Source organism: Myotis myotis, unplaced genomic scaffold, assembly GCF_014108235.1.
Source record: "Myotis myotis isolate mMyoMyo1 unplaced genomic scaffold, mMyoMyo1.p scaffold_m19_p_6, whole genome shotgun sequence".
NCBI lineage: Eukaryota > Metazoa > Chordata > Mammalia > Chiroptera > Vespertilionidae > Myotis > Myotis myotis.
The window spans coordinates 33,030,026-33,054,615 of NW_023416368.1; the positions used below are offsets into that span (position 1 = coordinate 33,030,026).

Below are 24,590 nucleotides of genomic sequence, written 5' to 3' on the forward strand. Positions count from 1 at the left end.
CTTCTGCCAGGGCATCTCTGCTCGGTGGACCTGCGCCCGGCGTCCAGCCTCGGCGCGCGGTGCCTGAGGGCAGGGGGCCGGACGCCAGGCCCTCGGTGCCGAGCGAGGAGAGACGGCGCGCGCGGGGCGGCGGGGCTGAGGTCAAGGCCGGGGCGGCGCGGGCGGGGTGGCCGGACGCGCGCGGACGGGATGGGATGTGACGAGCGGCGCGCTGTGCATTGTGGGAATCCTGGGGCCGCCGCGACTGGTTCCAGTTCACTCGGCAGCGGAGCCGGGCGGAGGGGGCGAGCGCGGGGTGTGCGGGCGGGAAGCGAGGGGGCGGGCGGGCCAGCCAGTGCGGAGCGCGGAGAGAAAAAGGCGCGAGCGGCCCAGAGGGCACGGACCGAACACCTTGCTGCCGCCGCCGCCGAGCCGCCCGTAAGTGCCGCGCGGAGCCCTCGCCGCGCGCCCGGTCCCGGCTGCCCGGTCCGCTCGCGCTCTTCCGGCCGCGGGTGCCTGGGAGCCGCCCGGCCTCGCGCGCACCGGGTGGCGCCGGTCCGGCTCGAGCCACCGGGCCCGCGACGGGGCCTCGCGCGCACGGCGCCTTCCCGGGCCGTGCCGGGGCTGCGCGGGATTCCCTTTGGTTTTGTTCAGAAAGCAAACCCGGAAGCCAACTCCTCACCACCGCGTCCTTCTGCCCGCGCGCGGGCGCTTTTGTGCGGAGGAGACCGTGGGGCCCCTCTCCCAGCGACCCTCCCCTGGGCTGGCGGGCAGACGGCTCGGCCTGAGGCGGGGGAGGCCCTGCGGCGCCGGCTGGCCGGCCGGGGCCTGGGCGCCCAGGGCCGGTGGTGCGCGGAGTTGGACGCGGTGAGGCCCCGCCGGCCCGCGAGTTGCCGGCCCCAGCACAATAAGTCGGGCCGAGACCCGGGTAGCCGCGGTGCAGGCAGGCGCCGGGCTCTCTCTGCTGGGAGGACACGCGCGGGACTGGAGCCGGGCTGGGCAGAGAGAGGGGTGTCCAGAGACTGGCCTGAAACGGGGCCACGGAACCCCCGCTGTTCTTGCCGGGGCATCGGGCCTTTTGTTTGCGTTCGGTTGGGAGTTTTAAAGGTAACTCCGGAAGGCTGCAGACTCCCCTGGCAGAGGAGGCCCGGAGGGAAGAGACGCGCGGGGGGTGGGGTGGGGTGGGGTTCGGTTCGGGGTGAGCTCTAAGGATGCTGCTGCCGGGTCACCTGACAACAGGTGTGTGGCTGGCGCGCCCCACCTCCACTCCTGCAGCGGCCACAGATCGCTCCAGGATCTTGTGAATAGATTGATTGCCTGGAAGGTTCTTTTAGACAAGATGTTAGGGGAGACATTCCCGAGTTTGAAAGTGAAAAGGCTTTCTGTAGAACCAGCTGAGGCAAACCCTGAATTCAGTAATTATAAGGACCGTGAAGTCCCTGTAAGATTTTAATGATTTGATGAACAGCCAATAAGAATAGGCAATTAGAGGGCACCCCTGCTAGCTTCTCTTTTTCCTCCACCTCTGTGGTTTGAGGTTTTACCGTTAAAGGGGGGAGCGGGGCCGTGCTTTGTTCCGGGACTCTCTGCTCCAGGGCCCCGGGGGAATTCTGAACAGCTTTAGGTTTGCGTGGGAGGCTCCAATTCTAAGGTAGGTGGGATCCAGCTACTGCAAGCCACCTTGAGAGGACTCTGCCGCCAGAGGAGTTGTTAGCTCCGAAATGGACACCTTATGCTGCAACTGGAATCAATACCCCTGTACACAACTAACCAAAGTCGGGCAGTGGCATCTCAGTCTTGCACAAGAGACTATTTTATATATATATATATATAATCTGTAAACCTATTTTTTCTTTAAATAAGCACCATCAAGACTTTAAATTTTCCCTCAAAACAAGTTTCAGTAGAGTGGGAAATCTCTCCAACCTGTCATTTTTTTTAACCTGTCCCCGTTGTGTAGTGATAAAGGTATTAAAAAGGACAGAAAGTAGTTTGAGGCAGGGCCTTCAAAATGAGGAAGGGATAGTTCACATTTTATTAAACTTCGAGGGTTGTCTAGAACAGCGGTCGCCAGCCGGTGGTCTGCGGACCTCGGGTGGTCCGTGAGGCCCGAAAGATTGGCGACCGCTGGTCTAGAACATCACTTGCACAACGGTAAGTCACTGGCTTGGTCTATAGCAAATGGCCAGGGAGTGGTGCATCGTAATCTGCCACATCTGGTCCTGGAGATGGCAGAACTTGGGGAGGGCCCTCATTCCTTTCCCAGAGAGAGGCTTGAAATACGTGTATCTTGTGCCACGCCAGCACGGCCAGGTTCGGTGAGCTGAGAGGCAGCGGTGAAGGATTAAGAAAAGACACAAGAGAAGAAAGCTAGGCCTGGGTGGGACGCTGCCCTGTCTCATAGAGAGGCAGCGCCACGGCCTGTAAGCTGAGTCTTTATTTTATAGCCAGCTTCCACGAGGCAAAGTAAGGGCGTGGTTACAACTTCTTGTTCTCGTGGGTTTCAAATCTACTCAATTACATGCACCTGATCAAGCTTTGTTTACTTGCTGCACCTCCCGCAGCTTATATCACTAAGCCACGTGGGACCACAGGTTCGGACCATAACCTGTCCAAACACTGAAGCCACTCTCCACAGCCTCTAATATTGCAGAGCTAATGCTGCCCCAAGTCATTTAAAGGATATTTATTTAAATAAAAGAACACACTGAAAACCTAAAAATCTGTATGTGGTGGTCATCCGAATTGCAGCAGCCTCTAGTTCTTGTTTGGGCATGCCTTTGGATTTGTGTTGGGTTTTTCAGAGCTCCATTCTTGGCACATGGGCTGGGAAGGGGCAGGGGTAGTGGGGTGTGTACTGGTCCTATGGGTTCTCCTCACTTTCTGTAGCTTTAGAAGTACATTGGGCCTCACCTGAGTGGGTTAGCTCTTCATACCAAAGAGTTGTATAGGTTGTTTGCTTGGATTAAACCTGCCAGGTCTGTGTCCTTCAATAAATATTTCCTGGGAATTAACTCTGGGTCAGGCACTGAGGACAGTACCATGATCAAGAAACCCCAGTCCTTTTCCTTGGGAAGCTGACATGTTGAAAAGACACGCAAGCGGCTGTTGTGAGGTCAGTGCAGGAGGCCACAATTGCTCCCACAGTGGCCCCCAGGACGGTAACCTAACCGGAGCAAGCATTTACCAGGCACCACAGAAAGGCCAAGTAACAATTGGCTGGGCAAAGGAGGGCAGGTCGGGATAAGTGTTTGAGGCCTGGGAATCACCTGTGCAGAATCTTAGAATAATGAGAAAAAAGGTCATGTGGGGGAGCTGCCCGAGGTTCAGGATGGCTGGATCCAGGAGGAGAGTCCGGTGAAGCTAGAGGGCCAGAAGGGCCAAATCACAGAGAATCCTGATCAGAAATATGCTGAGGGATTAGACTTCATCCTAACAGCAGTGGCTCTCAGCAGGAGAGAGATGTGGTCAGAAGTTCTTTATTATTATTGGGAACTCTTCCTCTCAACAAAATTGAATGGTTTCTAGATGCCAAATCTGACCAGGGCTCTGCCCTGTTGAAGTTCACCTTTTAACTTGACCTTTGATAGTCCTCCATTGGAGTGGTCATCTTAGTTTGATGTAGCCTTTAAAAGGGAGAGGAGGTGTGAAGCAAAGTTTCGTGGTAAAGGAGGCAGACAGTGCCTTGCTAATTGAAATACAGGATGAGGCATAAGTAGGTTTACAGTTGTGAGTATGCAAAAGTTTATTATTTATTAATTGTATTTGCCATACAAACAACTGTAAACCTACTTTTGCCACACCCTGTATAGTGGTGATTCTTTTTTTTTTTTTAAAAAAAATGTATTTTTATTGATTTCAGAGAGGAAGGGAGAGGGAGAGAGATAGAAACATCAGTGATGAGAGAGAATCACTGATCGGCTGCCTCCTGCATGCTCCCTGCTGGGGACCAAGCCCGCAACCTGGGAATGTGCCCTGACCAGAATCGAACCGGGGACCCTTCTTCATTCTACAGGCCGACACTATCCACTGAGCCAAACCAGCTAGGGCAGGTAGTGATTGTTTTCGTGCAGCTGGGGAAGCAGACCATGAGGAGGAGATAGTTGGGCTCCTTGTGCGTGGAGTTGGACTTGGTGAGGGTTTGTAGAGGTGAAATCTTAATCCCAGACTAGTTTCCTGCAAACTGTTTCCTGCTTATGGTGAATAACACTTGTGTTTGGGTTTGTTTTTCCCCCACCACTAAAAATCTAACATGTGAGGGAGATACGTCTGCTGGAGCAAAATGTGCAGTTTAGGATTTATTTACTATCTTATTTATTCTTTACTCCCTGTTTGCAGTTCCTTGGTTCCCCCAGGGTAGACTAAATTCTTTAATCATCTTTATTATGTAATGTTTTATGAATGGAGAGAGATGTTCTTTCTGATTGGCTAGAGTACAAGAGCAGGTCCCTGTTCTGAACCAATCAGAGCATAGCTAGTGAACCCCAGCCCTGTGAATGATGCTTGTGTAGTATATCCACAGGCCTCTGGGGACATGACAGCAGCAACATTGTTAACCATTTGATATGATAGGAGTAAACGGAAGAGAATGCTGTAAATAGGATTAATGTCCTATGCTTCAGAATTGAGTATCTCAGGTTCACCTTTGTGATTGGAGTTGATGGGAAGGTGATAAATGCATGTGGACACATGGGCATTTCTCCAGCTGCATGGAAAGGATGGGGCAATCTTTCCTCAGCCACAGTGACTTGAGCACTGATAGCTCAGATTCCTTTATCCTCAGGTGCTAAAGATAGGGATGTCTGACTAGCAACTCCCCAGCAGTTATAATATTCATTCAGGATCAATATGCATGAATTCATTGCTTAGATAATAAAAGACTTCACAACTGACCATTTCAGTGGTTTTGTGAGTGCCCTATTTATTTAAGAATTTTTTTTCTGCTGCGTCTTTAACGGAGGTCAGTCTCTCATAGATGTGAGGAAGGTAAGTATTATCCTCTAATCTGTGTTAATGAGCTGGTCCAGTGGTAAGAAGAGAGGTCATTGGAGCCATAGAATTGTCAGGGAGTTGGAAGGCTTCTGCATGGCTCCCACCTCAGGTATCAGGGCAATTGTGTTCCTTTCCTGGGAATCCCCAAAGTAACTCCACAAGATCCCTGGATTTCCAGAGCCTCGGCTCCCACAGGGATTAGCCAGGTATGTGTACATGACTGGTCCTAGTGAAGGTCCCCAAGTGGTGTCCCACTTCCATATCTTTGAGTCCTGTGACCTTTGGAAATACTACTCTCATCTTTGCCAAGAGACTCTCCTCCACAGTAAATGCCAACTAATCAGGAAACATCCAGCCAGCATTTGAGAGCCTCCCAGGTATCAGGCAGAGATATAGTGGTGGGCAGAGCTGACAAAAGATAAGGAAATAGGCAGTGATGAGACAGGGTAATAAGTGTTGAGGGTGAGGTAGTTGGTTTTAGAATCCTATATAATAAAAGGGTAATATGCAAATCGACCATAACGGTGGAACAATGGGTCGCTATGACGTGCAGTGACCTTTGGGGAAGACACTCAATGCAGGAGCTGCCCCCTGGTGGTCAGTCCACTCCCACAGGGGAGCTCTGCTCAGCCAGAAGCCCTGAGCCAGGCGCACGGCTGGTGAGTACAGCAGTGATGGCAGGAGCCTCTCCCACCTCCACAGCAGCGCTAAGGATGTCTGACTGACGGCTTAGGCCTGCTCCAGAGCAGGCCTAAGCCGTCAGTCAGACATCCCCAGAGGACTCCCGGACTGCGAGAGGGCGCAGGCTGGTCTGAGGCCCCCCGCCCCCAACCTGAGTGCACAAATTTTGTGCACTGGGCCTCTAGTGTTTATATAAATTGGATCTAGAGGGGCAATTAAGTTGGAAGGAAGGCCTGGGACTATATTTGCAGAGCACTTTATAAAAGACTGAGAAAGCAATTGAACATATTAAAGAATGGTGGCAGGCTTAGGGACATTATAAGGGATTTTTAGCTGGGTTCAGGGGCTACAGCAGGAATGTCCACTGAGAAAACTGGGAGCAACCCAGCCTGGTGGAGCCCTGGTTGGTAGGAATAGGGAAGGAGGTAAGCAGGGCCTTGTGTGCAAGGCTGGAGCTGGGTATGGCTCCCCCAAAGTGGACTGTGATTGGGGGATAAGGCAGGAATGCAGAAGAGAAAGATCGTTGATAGGTGCATCAGCAGAGAAAGTTTGGGGACCACTAAGTAGGATAGTCCTAGGCAAAAGGCTGGAGAGAACGTTCTAGCCTGAGCATGTACGAAATACTGTAGGTGGGAATGAAGGTGGTTTGCTATGCAGTGAGAAGCCTGTTAAGGTGTCTTGTTGGGGAGGAGTAGAGTGGAGTGGTGTGGTGTGGTAGGTAGGATGGCCCTTTCCCCTCCTCACCTCTGTGTCCCTTTCAATAGTAGAGGGCTTGGGGTTTTCATGTCCATCTTACTCATGGATCCTCACAGCCAGGCTTCTAATTAGTCTGTGCTATGAGGAAAGATCATGTTGACCAGAGACTTACATCTCCTTCAAGCCTGGCTCTCTATATAGCCCCTCTCCAACAGTGTGTCTCTGAGTAAACTTTGGGTTTCTGCAAGCAAGGTTCCTGTCTGTTGTGATTAATTTATAGTTAGAGGAGCTGCAGTGATAAATACCACAGAGATCCCTTCAGGAGCAACCGCAGAAGCTTCATTTCCTGACCTGATAACAGTAACAAAAGTAGCCAAGCTAATGCATATGAACATAATGTGATGTATGGATGCTAAGGTTGCCTGAATACCTATTATTACCTTCAGAGCATGTGGGGCCCTTTACAGGGGTAAGGGTTTCTATTTTGCTGAATGAGGTATCCTCCTTGATGATGAGTCCAGGAAGGAAGGACACAGCTTTGTTTGTTGACAAGAGAGTGTTGGTGTTTCTCCTGTGAGCAACATCTGTCCCCTGAAGAGAAGCTGAGTGCATCAGAAGTTACTTTTTCTATGATGAGAACTATACGTTTCTCAGAAGAGGCTAGGTGCAGGACATGGGTCAAACAGGGCTCAGCAGGCTTTGGTTGGTCATCTAGACATGGTTTCAGGGTCAGCTTTCAAGTTGGTTTGTCATGTGATAGGCTGACTGTTTCCTGTTTTCTTCTGAGCAAATAGGTAGAGGACAGTTCTCAACTTCTCTTGCAGTTGGCCATGTGATCAAGTACTAGGTGATGGATCATGGTTAGAAGTAGTACGCCTCACTTCCAGGTTTGGGCCCTGAAAACCTCCATGTGTTTTCCTGCATGGCCTTTTTCCTTCCATGGTAACCATGGGAATTGTGATGGATTAATGGGAGTGTCGATCCATGAATCATCCCGTGGAGAAGCATTGGTCAGTCATAGAAACCCACTTGGGACTTGTCATGAGTGAGAAAAAAGCTGTAGGGGCTTATTATAGCAACTAGTGCTGCCCTCATCAATACAAACATCCAATGCCAGTTCTTCAAGATGGTGGCCTTTTTTCATCTTATGCACATGGTCGTCATTTTTATTAACTTTACTGAGCACTCAGTGGGTGTCAGGCCTTTACCTACATGCGTGTATTTAATTCTATTCTTACTAGAGGACCAGTGCATGAAATTCATGTGCGGGTACGGACGCTAGGCTTGGCTTGCAATCGGGGCTATCTTCCCCAGCTACCCATAGCCTGCCCCACCCCCTGCCGCCACCCAGCCCCTGGTTCCCCGTTCACCATCAGGCAATCAGAGCCTGCCTGCCGGGGAAAGGGACCAAGAGGCGCTCAGTGTGCCTCATAGTGACTGGTTGAGCGGTCATTCTGCTGTTACCCTTTTATTATATAGGATATGCATGGGTCAATTTGCATATTACCCTTTTACTATATAGGATATGCATGCTTTTATTCAACTCTTTGAGGTCTATTCTATCATCATTTCCACTTGACTGATGAGGAAATAGACTCAGAGGGGCTATATCATGTGTCTAGGGACACATAGGCTGTAAGGGGCAGAACCATGACTTGAACCAGATCAGTCTGACTTTGGAATTTGAGTTACTAACCTCAACAACCACTCTGTCACAGCCACTATCCCCACATTGGAGCCTGGCCATAGCTGCCCATATCTCCTTGCCTGCTGAAGAGCAGGATGGACCTGCACATTCATGGGTTTATCTGGAGACTGCAAGCTACAAGTTGATATTCCCACACATTACTGGATGTCATGAGGCTGCATGGCTTAGTCAGAATTCTCATAGCTGTGGCTGTAGCTTGAGGATCTGTAGTTAGAATTGCAGAAAAACATGGGGAGGGATGAGCAACAGAGTCTTGCAGGATAGCCTCCCTTGGGGAAGGGATAAAGACTTAGATCTGCTTTATCAGAGAGAACTGGCCTCACATGAGACATGAAGATCTTCATTGAGCAGAGTGGCACTTGAGGGTCCATGAATTTTTAGATCTTTCCTGGGACCCAGAGAACCAGAGATGAATTAACTACAGTGCCTGGCATCAAGTAGCTTGCAATCCAGTCAAGTTGGAGAGGGAGGCACACAGATATGTGCCAGGATATGTGCTATGGGAACACAAAGCAGATAGCAATTCCAGTCCATGGCCAGGTCCGAGAAGAGGGTTCGTGTGAGCACAGTTCAGATTGGCAGGAGGACAGGCAGAAGAAACAGCATGTATAAAGGCATTCTGGGCACAGCATCACAGGTCAGGAAGTCAGGGGCAGCCTGGGACTTCTGAGCCCAGGCAGGGTGGCAGGAAGCAGTACTGCGGAAGCAGTTGAAGGATGCTGTTTGTGGCTGGCTTAGACGATGAGGAACTAGCAAGGTGGGCAAAAATCCTCTAGTGTCTATGGTACCAGACTGGTGCTGGGGAAGTAGGTAAGTAGTAGAGCTGAATCAAGGTGGGGGTGGGGTGAAGAGAAGGGAAGAGGCTTGAAAAGTTACGGAGGTGGGCTCAGCAGAGTTTGGCTAATGATTGGGTGCTGGGAGGTGAGCAGAGAAGTGGGTCCAGGTTGACTCTTTTGGTAGCTTGATGCATGATGTTGCCAATGATGGAGCGGAGAAATCCAGAAGAGTTTAAGGCATCTACAAGACTTCTGAGTGGGCCTTTGCCACAGGCAATCAGAACAGAGCTCTGCGACTCAACAGCCAGATATGCACTGGGCTGGAGGCCTGGAGTCTGGAGGCTTGTGAGTTTCCAGCATGTGGATGATGTGATGACTCTCTTTAAAAATCCTCACCTGAGGATACTCTTTCCATAGAGAGTAAAGTGGAGGGAAGAGGGGGAGAGAGAGAGAGAAACATCGATGTGCAAGAGACACATTGACTGGTTTCCGCCTGCATGAGCCCCTACCAGGGCCTGGGATCAAGCCCACAACCATAGTACGTGCCCCTTGACTGGAAATTGAACCTGAAACCCTTTGGTCTGAGGGCCAATGCTCTAACAACTGAGCCATACTGGCCAGGGCGATGTAACCACTCTTAGCTAGATTCAGAGGGAAGCACCAGGAGCATCACTTTTAAGGAATAAGTGTGTTTAGAACCCATCAGGTTTCTGAGTGCTAATGGCTCCTCTGGGGCAAGACAGGGGCCACCTGGAGACAAGAGCTGAAGTCTGTGCTCCAATAAGAATGGGGCTGAGTTGCATTAATCATCACTGACCACAGGCCTCTCCTGAAAGAAGGGAAACATTCAAATCTGAAAAGTGCTTAATCCAAAAGTATAGAGTTGATTTGTAAAGTGGTCTGTGAAACACATTTGTAGTAAAGCAAAAGACTGCTAGGAAACTCAGTGACAGCTTTCCCTGCAAACATACGTGAGCACACATGTATGTATACATATTCCATTTCCTGCCCTGAGAGCACAGGCACCTGTTTGCAGGGAATCTTTTAAAATGGAGCTCATTACAGCAAGAAATAGAGCCAAGTAAATGTTTTAGAATAACTCAGACCCTTATAGGACTCTTTAGCACTCAGTGATCAATTAAGATTTAGCGCCCTTTGATAGGGTGAAATATAGGGTTCTCTTCCCAGGGTCTTCAGCCCCCTCCAACATCTTCCAGAATCAGGGCTTGAGCCCCTTAATTCTGTTGGGCCTGTTAAGCACAGCTGCCTCTAGGAATGCTGCTCTCTGCTGTTTTGGCCATCTCTGTCAGGCAGCCAATTTGAGATGATCTTGAGGGTTGGTCACACTGATGTTAGGTACACATCATGGCATGTCCCATATGTAGCTTTGGCCATCAGAGTAATAAGGACTTTTAACTCTGTGGCCTCCACAATCATAGAGTCATGGACTGTTGGAGTTTGAGGGACCCATGGAGCCTAACCTCAGTTTACCAGTAAATGGGAGACCTGCCCATTTGGTTCAATGGTCAGAGCATACTAGTAATTGTCCTCTAGGAAAAGCTTGCCTGGTGCCCCAAAATGGGTAGAGGCCTCATCAGAGCCTCTCTCCTAGCACCCTGCACCGGTCTTTCACCACTACCATTTAAACAACTGTAGGGTTTTTTGTCTCTCTTCCCCACCTGCTCTGTGAGAACAGGGACCACACTGTGTTGTGCACTGTTATTTCCATTCCCCAGCATAGTTCCTGCAGAGAATGCATGGTGACTTAAATGCTGTTAGCATTTCAGACTTTACTGTGTGGTGCTACACTCAGAGCACAGTCATGGGCAGACTCAAGAACTTGGAGTCTGATTGGAGAGATGAGGGTATGTGCCTGCCTATCATGCATGAAGCACATGGGAGCCTAGAGGGTGGAACATCTGGATTCGAGTACTCAGGGAAGGGTTGGCAGAGGGCAGAAAGCAAGTGTGAAGGATGGAGGAGGTCCTAGCCAAAGCACAACCACTGCAGAGGAAGGCATGTGGGGTGACTACACACAACCACCCGAAGCATAAAATAAAGCTGGATGGGTGTGCCAGGCCTAGATTTTAGGGCTGCTTGACAGGCCAAGGGTCCTGATTTTATCTTGCGATTTGGCAGCCAGGGAACACTTTAAGACCAGGGCTATGATATATTCAGATTTGTGTGTTTAATGATATCGGGAGGTGGATTACAGGAAAGGGGGCCAGTGGTGGGAGACCTTTTCAGGAGACATTTGTGATCATTCAGTTAAGATAGTGATGACCTGGATCTAGTCATCGTTGGGGTGGAGAGGAGAGGACCCCACAGAGGTGTTGAAGAGGGGACATCCTCTGGACTGAGTGGCATTTTGGATGGGAATGGGAGGAGCAGGGAAGCAAAAACACTTCTCTAAGGGCAGGCCTGTTCAGCAGACCGGAAGTGTCCAGGGGCCTCTTATTCCAATGTGGCTACCCACTGAGCTCCTGTGAGCTGTTCCTGCCTCTCACAGATGAAGGATTGTAAGGTACAGATGCTGCTTTCATCAAAGAACATAAGTATCTGGCTTTAAAGCTTCATTCTAGGACAGGTGACATCATTTTTATTTTCTTTTTTTGAAGACTTCAGCAAATTTATTAGTTCCAGTCTCTAGTATATGAGAATGCGTTATTAAGTGTATAAAACATAGCCAAGAATTCCCATTTTCTTTTACATCATGTGGCATAAAAGCAAGACACTTAAGAACAGTCACTGTCAAAGTAACCTTTAAATGGAAAGGGCTGATAAAATTGATGTCATGTTATAAAATGTAAAAAGCTAAGCCATTCTCTCTTTAGGGGCCACAGCACCTCAGCATAGAGTATTAATAGGGCTCGGAGGGCTGCTGCGGGCAGTACCTATTTCTCCCAGGGTCCAGAGTATAAGGGGAAAGGGAAATGGTGCTGTCCCAATGATCCTGATGGTGTGCCTCTTGCCTCCCCAGTGTGTTTACTGATCTAGCTCCAGGGCCATCGCCATGTCAAGCAGGGGCGGGAAGAAGAAGTCCACCAAAACCTCCAGGTCTGCCAAGGCAGGAGTCATCTTCCCTGTGGGGCGGATGCTGCGGTACATCAAGAAAGGCCACCCCAAGTACAGGATTGGAGTGGGGGCGCCCGTGTACATGGCTGCTGTCCTGGAGTACCTGACAGGTGAGTACCCAATTCAACTGTGACACCATTGGCAGTTCTGACAGCTTTTTTGTTCATTTCTTTTATTTTAAAACTTATCAAACCTATAGTAAAGTTGTAAGAATAGTACAATGAACATTTTTCTCTAGATCCACCAGTTGTTAACATTTTGTCCTCCCAACTTTGTGTGTGTGTGTGTATGTGTGTGTATGCACACATATGTATACATTTTAAAAATATATATATTTTTATTGATTTCAGAGAAGAAGGGAGAGGGAGAAAGAGATAGAAACATCAATGATGAGAGAGAATCATCAATCGGCCACCTCCTGCATGCCACCTATTGGGGATTGAGCCTGAAACTAGGCATGTGCCCTGACCAGGAATCGAACTGTGACCTCCTGGTTCTTAGGTCGATGCTCAACCACTGAGCCATGCCAGCTGGGCTATACATTTATTTTTGACTGTTATATATTATATGGTTTATTTTGAAATTCCCTTAATTGTCCTAATATCCTTTATAAATTTATTTGGCTTTCTTTCCTGATCCAGGATCCATTTCAGGATCATACATTCTATTTGGCTGTCTGGTTTCTTTAGTCTCATATAATCTTAAACAGTTCCTCAGCTTTTAAAAAAACTTTTTCATGACACTGACCTTTTTGAAGAATCCAGGCCGGTTGTTTTGCAGGATGTCCTTCAATCAGGTTGGTCTCATGCTTGGATTCAGATCGGATGTTTTAGTAGGACAATTGTGTAAAAGATGTTGAGTCCTTCTCTGGTGTCACGTCAGGAGGCACCTGATGTGGCTTTGTCCTGTCATTGGTGGTGTTCAGTTTGGTCATCTGATTAAGATGGTATCTGCAGATTTCAGCCCATCCTGGATCACAGTCTTTTACCCAGTAGCTTTCGCATTTCCTGTTGATCTTACCTGAATCTGGTATTTCCATAGTGGTTAAAAAATGGTGATTTTTCCATTTCTGTTATTTCTTCTGCATTTATTATTTGACATTCATCTGTAAATAAGAGCTTCCCTTTTACCTTTCCCTTCTTTTTATTTTTTTGTACTATCAATGTTGGTTTATGGATTTTTTTAATTTAGTGGTTTATGCACTATCATGTCATTACTCATTATGATGCTCAAATTTCGACTCTCAAGCTGGTTTCTGTGTCCATTTGCCATGTCTTCATCAGTTTCTATAGATTTCTTTGCTTTCTGACATCATGAGTATTCTGGTCTCACCCTGGACTTTGTCTGCCCCAGTCTTGGAATCAGCCATCTCTCTTTGGACCTTTTCATAGATAAAATCTTATTAGTCTTATTGGTGGCTCCATAGCAATTGTGGGTGGCTAGCTAGAAGGGAACCACCCCCATTTTTTAGTGATAAGAAAACCAGCCTCAAAACATGAAAGGACTTGCCAGGGGTGGCATATAATCAGTAAGTACTCGAGGAGGGTCCCATATCCTGCTGTCCTGTTGTCATGCTATTACTTATTGTTCCATACACTATCAGCGTAGGTGGTAGGAAGAGGCACCTTGATTCTTAGCAAGAGAAGGTACCTCTTCCAAAGTTTACAGTCAGGCAGCAGAAGAGCTGCATCGCTTCTTCCTCTCCCAGGTCTCAATAACACCAAGGGTTTCCCTATGGAAAGCACCATCATAATGGGTGTGTTAATAGTTGTGAGGTTTTGCACATATTCTGGGACTTTTGACTCTCTGCATGTCAGAGACTCTTACAGGTGACATGCCTGGTAGCATGAGGTAGGCATGATTCTCCTCACTATCGAGATAAAGAAACAGAGGCCCAGAATTTATGTGACACATGCTGGCAGCCATCCAGGGAGACCACAAAAGTCACTAGATAGGAATCAGAGGACATTTTCTAGTTTTGGCTTGGCACTTTATATGCTGTGTGACCTAGAACAGTGGTCGGCAAACCGTGGCTCGCGAGCCATATGTGGCTCTTTGGCCCCTTGAGTGTGGCTCTTCCACAAAATACCACGTGCAGGCGTGCACGTACAGTGCGATTGAAACTTCGTGGCCCATGCCCAGAAGTCGGTTTTCGGCCTGGGCGAGTCTATTTTGAAGAAGTGGCGTTAGAAGAAGTGGGGGGTGTCGGTGGGGCGACTCGGTGCAGGCGGGCCGCGAGTGTGGATGGGAGAGGCGCGAGCGATTCATGCACGAGTTGAGTGAGCCAGTCAGTCAGCAGTCTCATTGTGCAGTGGTTAGTGCTAGTCGCGTCTGCAAATCGCGCGCGGGTGACAAAAGTACCTACTCGAAGCATAAAGTTACCTGTATTTTTCCAACCAGCTGTAAATCCTACAGGTATTTTTGTCATCAATTTAAGAATTGTTATTATTTTGTGATGGTGGCTTTATTATTATAAAATGTAACTTTTTTTTAGGTATGTTGAGATGGTTTGGACATATAGAGAGGATGAACGAAAGGAGATAGGTGAAACAACTATACAAGACGAGTGTGGATGGGAGAGTTGGAAGGGGTCGACCTCAGCGAATGTACCTCAGTCAGATTGAGGATGTTTTTAGCAGAGGCCAGCTTAGAAATACCCTAATTAAGTTAATAACAATGTACCTACATATATAGTTTAAGTTTAAAAAATTTGGCTCTCAAAAGAAATTTCAATCGTTGGACTGTTGATATTTGGCTCTGTTGACTAATGAGTTTGCCGACCACTGACCTAGAGTGAGTCACTTAACCTCCTGGACCTGTTTCCTTACAACTCATATGGACTCGAGTCCTGCTCCACCAACTCCAGGCTGCTGTGAGAGCCAAAGGGGCTTTGACCATAAAGGGAAAGCTGACATGATGTGCAAACCAGACAGCCTATGTTTTCTGGTTTCCAAATGCCATGGTGCCCCTATCACTGGAGTTTTCATAGACACTGTCATTTAGGTCAAGTACTAAATCAGTTTCATTTCTTCCATCAAGCTTTCTCTTTTTAGTTTTCAGGGCGTGGGGTGGGGGATACCACTGCTACATCATCTCTGAGAAACTAGTGTCCACACAGCAGACCTGGACATGTTCCCTGTCTGTGCCTGGCTGGCTCTGAAACTGAGCACAGAGATGATGAGGTCACAGCCAGCAGGTCCGTTCTCATGGCAGCCAGAGACCTTGATCCTGTTTGCACCCACACCCATCACACCTGTCCCCAGCTACCATAGGTATATGGTAGTGGTCACAAAGGGGAGTGGGAATAACCAGGGCAGCCTGTTACTAGAGCTTGAAAAGTAGCTTATGGCAAATCCTTACGCTCATATTAGTCAAGTTAACCCCTGTTGTACATATTTAAGTTTTTGCAAGACTTTCCACAAAGCTCTAGTTAGCTGAATCTGAACGATTTTCTCTGCACACAGTGGTGAGTCACTGGCATGACCATTGCCTAACGCCAGTTCCCCAACATGGTGCCGAGCCTGCATGACTGGCACCTTGAGAGACATCCTGAGCCATCAGTTCTGTGTCCGGTCACTGCTGTGGTCACTTGTATCCTATGTCCTGATGATGGGATAGGAGCTGAGTTCTGGGGCCACGCCCAGTAAAAACACTGCTCCATTCTGCTCCTTAGAACAGTGCTGCACACCCACACTCACCGTTCTCAGAAGGTGACCTACCCTGAGCCCCTTTGGCTAGAACATGAGAGCATGTGGATATTTGGAAGTCCTGGGCATCTGCCCACTCAGAACTTCGGTTTTGGTCCTTAAGTAAAAAGGATAGGTGACCAAGCTCTCTATTCTGCTATTTGCTTTTGTTTTGTTGAAGACCCTTTCCCATTCATTCCACATATTTATTGAGCACTTATTGTGTGCCAGGCACCATGGTAGACTCTGCATGAGAGCTTAGGAATGATGGGGGCAGAAATGGTCTCTGCTTCCTGGAGTTCACAGTTTAGTTGGGAGAAAGAACCAACCAGCCCAGGTGGTTACCGACTTTGATAAGTGCAGTGAAGGGCAACCAGCCCTGTGAGAGCTGGGAGAGGGGCTCTGCCATCTGCTCATCTGTGCTGGATACACCTACTGGGTGCCAGCCAGCCTCTTCTGAGAGCTTGGGGAAGATATCAAAAGAGGGGGAAGCCAGGGTACCAGCCCCTAAGTAGCTCAGGGCCTAGTCAAGATCGTGGCCAGATACAAGGCATATGAGGGAAGTACCTGCATTTAGCAGGTCCTCATTGAGAGTTGTGATGCATCTGGCACTGGAATATACTAGTAAGCCTGAACAAGACCTATCCCCACCCCAAAGAGGTGTCTGTCCAGGGATAGGTACAGGCAAGAGAAACTTGGTGATGATGCAGGACCAGCTGTGCCATGAGAAGGAGTCAAGAAACGTTTCCTGGCGGATGTGTATTAACCAGTTAACCAGATTGCCCTGCTTGTCTAGTTTTCACCCAAAGGATACTATGGAGGGCTTGTTTTCCTGTCTGCGAGGCCCAGACCCTTACAGCTGGTAGACAGTTGCAGGAATGGTGATGGGGGCATGCAACACAAGGCTCTTTTGGAATGGCTGGGCCAAGCCTCCTCCCTTCAGAAGGCCCCGTGGAGAGAGGAGTGGGGGTCTGGATGCTCAGGGGTTTCTAACAGGACTGCTGAACTGCAGGGCCCACCTAGGCCTCGGCGGCCCTGGAGCAGGTGGCCAGCCCTGGGGAACACTAGGGGTGCCATGATGTTCAGTGGAAATCAGGTAGAGGCAGTGGAGCTCAGCAGTTCAGAGTGTGGACCTTGGGGTCAGAGCTGCCATTTCTTAATTGTGGCTTTAGGCAAATCACATCTCTGAGCTGTGGCTTTATTGTCTGTCAACCGAGGATAACAACAACTCATAGGGTTATTGTGAGGCTGAAATGAGAGGGTGCATGTGAGTAGCTTTGCCCTGCCAGCACAGTGTACATGCCCACATGCTGTTACATTAGGGTTAAATCAAAGAGAGGAAGGAGTCCCCAGTCATCCTGCTCTGGCTGCTGAGGTGACTAGTGGTTGCCCACTTCCATTAAGGATGGTGATGGAAGCTGCCACTGTCCACTCATGTGTGTTGTCCTTTCGGTTGGTCAGAACCCACTGGGCCTCACCAGCACCTACAGAATATCTTGGCAGCTTTAGGCCTACTCCTTCTGGTTTGCTCAAGCTGCCTCTTGACACATCTTCCTGAAACCTGTATCACAGTCACCACCAGGATGCCCTGTTATCAAACTCTTCTGTCTAGTGTCAAGCTCCACTTCTGACTTGAGCTCCTGACATACTCATGGGAACCTGGAAGGATTTTCCAGTTAACTAGAACCGAATACTCAGCCCTGGGCCTACGTTAGGGCAGAGCTGAAGCCAGACTCGCACGAGAGTGTCTGAACAGGCAGCAGCCCTGCATGCCTGGGGCCACCAGTTACACACTTCCCTGTGCAGAGCATGTGTTCAGGGCGGGGATGGAAGCGCTCCTCCTTAGGGTCTGATCAAGGCTGGGGTGGATGCAGGGAGAAGGCATGGGGGGCTGCCCACTTCCCTTAGGGATGGTGATGGAAGGGCTTGCTTCTAGCTCTGAAACTTGAAGCTGGTGTCTTTTTCTCCTCTTGGGTCCAGAACCCAGTCATCTATTGAACTTAAAAGGAAAAGTCAACATTTGGAACAAGGTTGAGTCTGGTGACCAAACAGCTCCTTCCCCAAATCTCTGTGTGCTGGCTCTGCAGCGTTGCTGGACTCTGCCCAGAGCTCTTCCTGAGGAATGTGATGTTGTCTGCTGTCTTTTCAGGCCTAGGATTATGTGGGCTTCATGCCATTCTCTACCCCCTTGACCTTTGACCTTCTAGCCTAAGGGATTATAATAGTCCCGCCTTTTGGGGTTGCTTTGCAGATTAATATTGCACCACATAAATTTAGCCAGCAATCATAGTAAACCTCAATAAATGATAGCTAAAAACAAGTGTCCTGGGGAAACAGGCAGTTTCTTTGAGGCATCATCTCTGCCTTCATAGTACTGTAGCACTTCTCTCTTAACATCTAGGTGTAACCCTAGGTGTGTAAAGGGAACTTGACTTAGTTCAGGCCTCTTTGGAGTCTCCCTTGTGCCTAGCACAGCACTGCACAGTGCTGGAAAGTGTAGTATTTGTGAACTAAGAAACATGTGACATGGCTTTTGCCCCAGTGAAATTTCCATTGATGATGGGGGACATACAATCCCACAGAACAGCAAGGGAATAAGCAGATCTAAACGATAAGTTAAGAGTACTTGAGCCGAAACCGGTTTGGCTCAGTGGATAGAGCGTCAGCCTGCGGACTGAAAGGTCCCAGGTTCGATTCCGGTCAAGGGCATGTACCTGGGGTTGCGGGCACATCCCCAGTAGGAGATGTGCAGGAGGCAGCTGGTCGATGTTTCTCTCTCATCGATGTTTCTAACTCTGTATCTCTCTCCCTTCCTCTCTGTAAAAAATCAATAAAATATATTTAAATTAAAAAAAAAAAAAAAGAGTACTTGAGTCCCAGAGTGGGGATGTAGGGGAGTGGAAGGGTAAATGAGAATTGTGTGGAAGAGGAAAGAGGAAGCACATTTGTGATCTGATGCTCTCATGTCATGGGTCCAAGGCACTCTGAGTCAGTATTGCTCAAATTATATTCAGCAGAACCATGGTGTTTGGTGAAATTGAAGAGGTAGTGCCCCAAAAGTAGGGCTCTCTGGCTGAAGTGAGGAGACAGCAAGACCGTCATTCCCTCTTTTGAGATAGATATATGAATGACTTTGATGAGTTCCTCAGTAAAGGTACTTTTTTAAGTTTGGGATTCACCAAGAAACAGCTTTTCTTACTGTAGGACTTTTCAGGGCCTTTAACAGACTGGTGTCATTGTGAATCTCCAAGGAAAGGAAATGTGATATGTTGTAGTTCCCAAACTTATATCACAAAAGCCTTTCAAGAAATACCTTTAAACACCATACACAGTACAGTGTAGGGGACACTGTTGTAGGTTAAGCTCATGAGGAATGGCACTATGAGCAATGCTACTGAAGAAATAAAATTGAGAGCCACTATAAAGAATGAATTTTGTCTGGCTTCTTGTGGCAGAGGCACAAAGCTTGACTCATAGATAAGGAACCTCAGTCTTCCTCCTCCATCCACAGCTCTAGACACAGAAGGCACTTCAGTATTTGCTAAGGGAGGTAGAGACTTGGGGAAGCTGTGCATCTTTCCTGCTAAGCTGAGTTGCTCAGGCACTGACTCAGGGAGGGCCTACCATCCTCCAGGCCTGTGCTGGACATTGAGATACATGACAGAAGTCCTTGCCCCGGGAGCTTACCTTGGGAGGAAGTGCCTTTGGAGCCATTTTACTCAACTCCTGAGAGAACAGGCCTGGTTGCCATTCATCAGATCCAAAAATATATGTGATTATATCTTTTCCTTCTTTTGGGGTCCAGAAACCCTGTTACATAGCCTGATCACACATCTTATTCTATAATTTACCTCCTAGGACTTAAGCCTGCTTGCAAAAATCAAATCTTCTCTCAGAGGATTTCTCAACCTTAGAAAGATGCCCTGGCTACCAGCTCTCAAGGCTGAATGTCTGACATCTTGTAATAAGCATGATCACTGCAAGAGGTCTGCTGATTTGGATACCTAAGCTCTGGTCTGTTTGAAAACCTAGTGTCACAGTAGTTAGTGCATTTCCACCTCTCACAAACTAAGGCTGTGGCTAGAGTTTTTTCTTCTGTCTTCTTTACATCTAATCCACAAATGATGATGACATTGGGATTTGTGTATTCTTAACCCCCTACTCCTTTTCCATTTTCCCAAGTCCTCCCCCTGCCCATCCCCTTGTCTGTGACTAGCATCTCTACATTCTTCTAGCAGGCCCTTGGCATCCTGTCACAGCAGGCAGTTCTGTCTGAAGCTGCCTGTGTGTATTTCACTAACTGGTGAAGTTCACAGGGCCAGCTCCTGACCTGGGGAACAAGCTGGGTCCCCTCCATGACCTTTGCAGACTGGATGAGGCCCAGCCCTTATACCTGACTGTATCCTGCAATAAAACCCCAAGGAAAAGGGTGGTTGTTAAAAATACACCTTGCTCCTGGTTTTGGCTAATAAGAGGGTCATCCTCATCCCAAGTTTCAGCTTGTTTGATTTCTGATCTGTAACTCAGGTCGGGTGTTGCATATGCCTTTGGTGTTAGTCACTGGGCCACACTCCATCCTGTCCCCATCTGTAAGTGCAGCACAGCCTGCATTTGGCTCTGTCACTTACCCGGCCTCTTTACCAGTTTCCTATCCAGGACACTCAAGTGTGCCCTGTACTCACACAGCTAAATTTAGGGCAGGAAGAGGAGGACAGTCAGGCTGCTTCCTGGATGCTTCGAGGCCCTCTGAATCCCTTCATCTCTTGTTAGTTTATATGGCCACCTCTGTGTTAGACTAACTAACACTTCAGGTCAGAATCCAGCTGACTCTTGCTAGCACCTTCTTGAGCATTCATGCTCCCCTGGGGCTCTCAGCACCCCCATAGTGCTCATTGTTCTGGAAAGCCCTTCACCAGCTTCATTTTCTTTTAAAAATAAAAACCACAGGAAATAAAAACCACTAAGGATTTTAATGAACCAGAGGGTTGTAACCAGAAAAAAGTTGGAAACACTGAAGTTAAAACTCCAGTATGCTGGGTACTGAGTATGTGCACACTGTATTTAAATGCATATTTCCTTTTGTGGTTATATGAGTAATTTGTCTTTGAAAATTTAAAGCTAAAACTCACTATAATTCCACTGCCCAGAGATATAACAGCTGGCACCAGATGTCTTTTGTGTGTATGTATACATGCATGAAAGAGAATTAGATTTTAATATAATTATTTGTTTTACTGATATCTGCTATTGTTGACATTCATTGATAGTCAATCACAGAAAATCATCACTGTCAAAGTAAATTGTGACATAATTAAGGAGGTGCTATCCACATATGTTACATTGTCTACCCTCCTTTGTCTCCCAGGAGGAATAGATGACTCCGTGGTGAAGACTTCAAGAAATGCTTGAAAAAGCGGCGGTTTAGCATTTTATATGCTTTTGGCATTTCCCTGATGGTGTGGTGTCAGATGGCCAACCAGTTAGCAGACTCAGAAGAGTCAGACCTGAGGGTTTGAGGCCAGAGTGGAGAAACCACCAAAGGGTGGACTTTCCTAGTACCTCGTCACCCCACCAGAGATGTGGAGGTGGCAGCACAGCTTGTGAGGCACTTCTCCCAGGGGCACATGAATCTGCTGTCGAGCTGAAAAACTGAGTTTTTATCCAGTCCTTCTGAAAAATCCATGTGGTTGTCCAGTACAGCGTACATACGACCTGGGCCCACTTCGTGAAACAACGACCCCTTCTCTCCCTGCTCTCTCAGGGCCAGGGTTGCCCTGTATCACTGGGATCAGAGAAAAGGAAGGCCTCAGTGCTTTCTTTGGCAAATATTTTCTCCTAGTCTGTGACTTGTCATCTTATTCTCTTAATACTGTCTTTCACAGAGCAGAAGTTTTTAATTTTAATGAAGTCCAACTTATCAATTCTTTCTTTCATGTATTGAGCCTTTAGTGTTGTATCTAAAAAGTCATTACCAAACTGAAGGTCATGCAGATTTTCTCCTCTGTCATCTCCTAGAAGTTTTATAGTTTTGCATTTTACGTTTACATGTGTCTAGATCCACATTTTTGCATGTGGATGTCCAGTTGTTCTAGCAGCATATGTTGAAAACCTTTCTACTTTCTTGAAGATAAACTGTGTTGGCCCTAGCCGGTTTGACTCAGTGGATAGAGTGTCAGCCTGCGGACTGAAGGGTCCCGGGTTCGATTCCAGTCAAGGGCATGTACCTTGGTTGCGGGCACATCCCTGGTGGGGGGTGTGCAAGGGGCAGCTGATCGATGTTTCTCTCTCATCGATGTTTCTAACTCTCTATCCCTCTCCCTTCCTCTCTGTAAAAAATCAATAAAATATATATTAAAAAAACACACACAAAAAAAAACTATGTTGCCCAGGAATCCTCAGTGGTCAAGGAGTCTCTCTGTCGCTTCACAATTTCCCTTTGAAGGATAAGATGCAACTTTCTGCCATTGGGGTCTGCACATGTATAAACAAGTGCCATATCGAGGGTTCTTTTTTGCTTGCTCCAATAGAGAAGTACACAGCACTATAAGATCTGTGTCTGAGTTTAGGAAAAGAAAAAGATGTGCCCGCAACTAAGTATGCCTCTTTTATCTCTGACCTTCCATCTGGGGTCACTTTACTTCTGACTGAAGTACATCATTTAGAATTTCATTTAGTGAGGTCTTTTAGTGATAACTTTCTCAGGGTCTGGTTTTGAACATGTCTTTATCTCATCCCTAAAGTTTTAAGCTGTTATTTCTCCAGTGTCTCTATTATATCTCTGTCTCCATATGGAACATAAACATATGTTAGTGTTTCAGCATATCTTCCTTATCTGTTCATCTCATTCATATTTTTTATTTCTCTGGTCTTCTTTCTGGATAATTACTGTTTTTTGTAATCATTTTTTATTTTTCAGTTATAGTTGACATACAGTGTTACATTAGTTTCATGTGTACACCCCAGTGATTAGACATTATATAATTTACTAAGTGATCATTCCAATAAATCTCACACCCATCAGACACCATACATAGCTATTAAAATATTATTTACTGTTTTCCCTGTGCTGTATATGTTATATATCTTTCTAAAAATAATAATCTTTTTTCCCCTTTTAATTTTCAAATAAATCTAGAAGATGTAATCTTAAAAAATAATAAATCAGGATAATGGATACATGTAATATGCAGAGACTGACATTTATATTTGAGCCAAAACCTTAGTTTGGAGAATCTGAGAATCATTGATCTGCCCCTAACCTCTCCCAGCACCCAGTTTCCTCTGTCAACTTGAGACTGAGGTCAAGCTTGCCTGGATTCTGGGCCATCATGGGGCTGCTTTTGCCTGGGATGACACTGCCTGCCATGGTCCTGAGTGTTCTAATACATGAAACCAGGCCAGTGCCTCAGAAGATCTTCCTACACTTCCCTCCTTCATTACTGCCTGAATGCTGTGATGTCTGGTTCTCTTGTTTAGAGATTCTTGTGAATGACCTATTTGTGAAAGAGTTACCAAGCTCTGACCATGTGCAAGGTGCCAAGCCGATGTTGGGAGTCGAAAGAATCATTGTTGATTTCAACAGATTTGTAATCAGTGTCTGTGGTGGGCTAGACATATCAGAGGCCATATGAGTGACCCCAGGCTGGGCTGCACTTTCTCCACCCCTCCCTCACCACTCTGTACTTAGCTTCTGCATGAGGACTGGCCTTTCACAGCTGCTCAGTGAATAATCTTTTATTGAAGAACTAGAGGCCCTGTGCACGAAATTAGTGCATGGCGGGGGGGAGGATCCCCCTTAGCCCAGCTTGCACCCTTTCCAATCCGGGACCCCTCAGGGGATGTCCGACTGCCGGTTTAGGCCCGATCTTGAAGATCGGGCCTAAACCGGCAGTCAGACATCCCTCTCACAATCCAGGACCGCTGGCTCCTAACTGTTCACCTGCCTGCCTGCCTGATCACCTCTAACTAGCCCCCCTGCCAGCCTGATCACCCCTAACCGCCTCTGCCTGCTGACCTGATCGCCCTTAACTGCTCCCCCTGCCGGCCTGGTCATCCCCAACTGCCCCCCTCTGCTGGACTGGTTGCCCCATGCAGCCTGCTGTTCAGTCATTTGGTTGTCTCTCACTAACCCTCCTGCCAGCCTTGTTGCGCCACTCAGCCTGTTCGGTCATCCATTCGGTTGTTTTGGATGTGAGGGCCCCTGGCCATATATATGTTAGAGGAGGAGGAGTTTCAGGTGGAGGAGTGTTGCTATTGTTAGGAAATTGATGAGAGTGAGGGCTAAACCAGACCCCGGATTTTTTAATGAAGTGTAATTAGGATTAACACCAGGGCAGAGTGGGCCAGACCTGCCTGAGGAGAGGCAAGTGGAAGGGCAGCATTGGTGGCAAACAGGATGGTGTTGGAAGTGCCACAAGAGCCACTGAGCATGTCTCAACTATACCTTGGAAAGCAGAGGAGGCCAGAAGCTGCCCACCTGATTAAAATAAGAGTACCCCGAAGTCCCTCTGTGATGGCCATCAAGAATGGCTTTAAAAGAACTAACTTACTGAGAGGAGAAGGAAATGGGTAAGAATTCTACAAATATCTTCTCTCCCAATATTTTTCTGGATAAAATATCAGCAACTAATAAAACATTTATAGTTCTCTAGCTTTCTTTCCCTGCCCGAAAGGGCTTCTATGTCTGTGTAGTCAACCCATAATAAAATATGAAAGTAAAAAGCCACAAACCCAAAGGGTATTAGTGACAGCTAGCCTCCCTCCACCTCCCTGTCTCTACCCACCGCCTCTTCTGGTTCTGGTGGCCAAGAAGATGACAAAAACTCTCCTCAGATTTGCCAGGCTGCTCAGCCAGCCTATAGCTCAGACTCGGCGCCCACCTTTCCCCCCTCCCTCCCTTTCTTCCTTCATTTCCCACCCCACCTTCCTCATTTTTAAGCAAGTGCCTTCCATTTAGTGGCCAGAAACTGTGTGTTTCCTGGCACTTCAGAGGCTGGC

General features: G+C 47.7%; 1 protein-coding gene across 16 annotated transcripts in view; it reads left to right on the forward strand.

Moving 5' to 3' along the window:
* Positions 1-258: 258 nt before the first annotated feature.
* The window catches only part of LOC118659140 (core histone macro-H2A.1), a 73,919-nt gene continuing 49,587 nt past the window's right edge, over positions 259-24,590 (forward strand). For all 16 annotated transcript variants that reach the window (XM_036315246.1, XM_036315245.1, XM_036315248.1 and 13 more), the window contains exons 1-2: positions 259-417; positions 11,813-12,017. In XM_036315246.1, the coding sequence (XP_036171139.1) occupies positions 11,846-12,017 (172 nt within the window). In that variant the 5' untranslated portion in view covers positions 259-417; positions 11,813-11,845. The remainder of the gene's footprint in view (positions 418-11,812; positions 12,018-24,590) is intronic.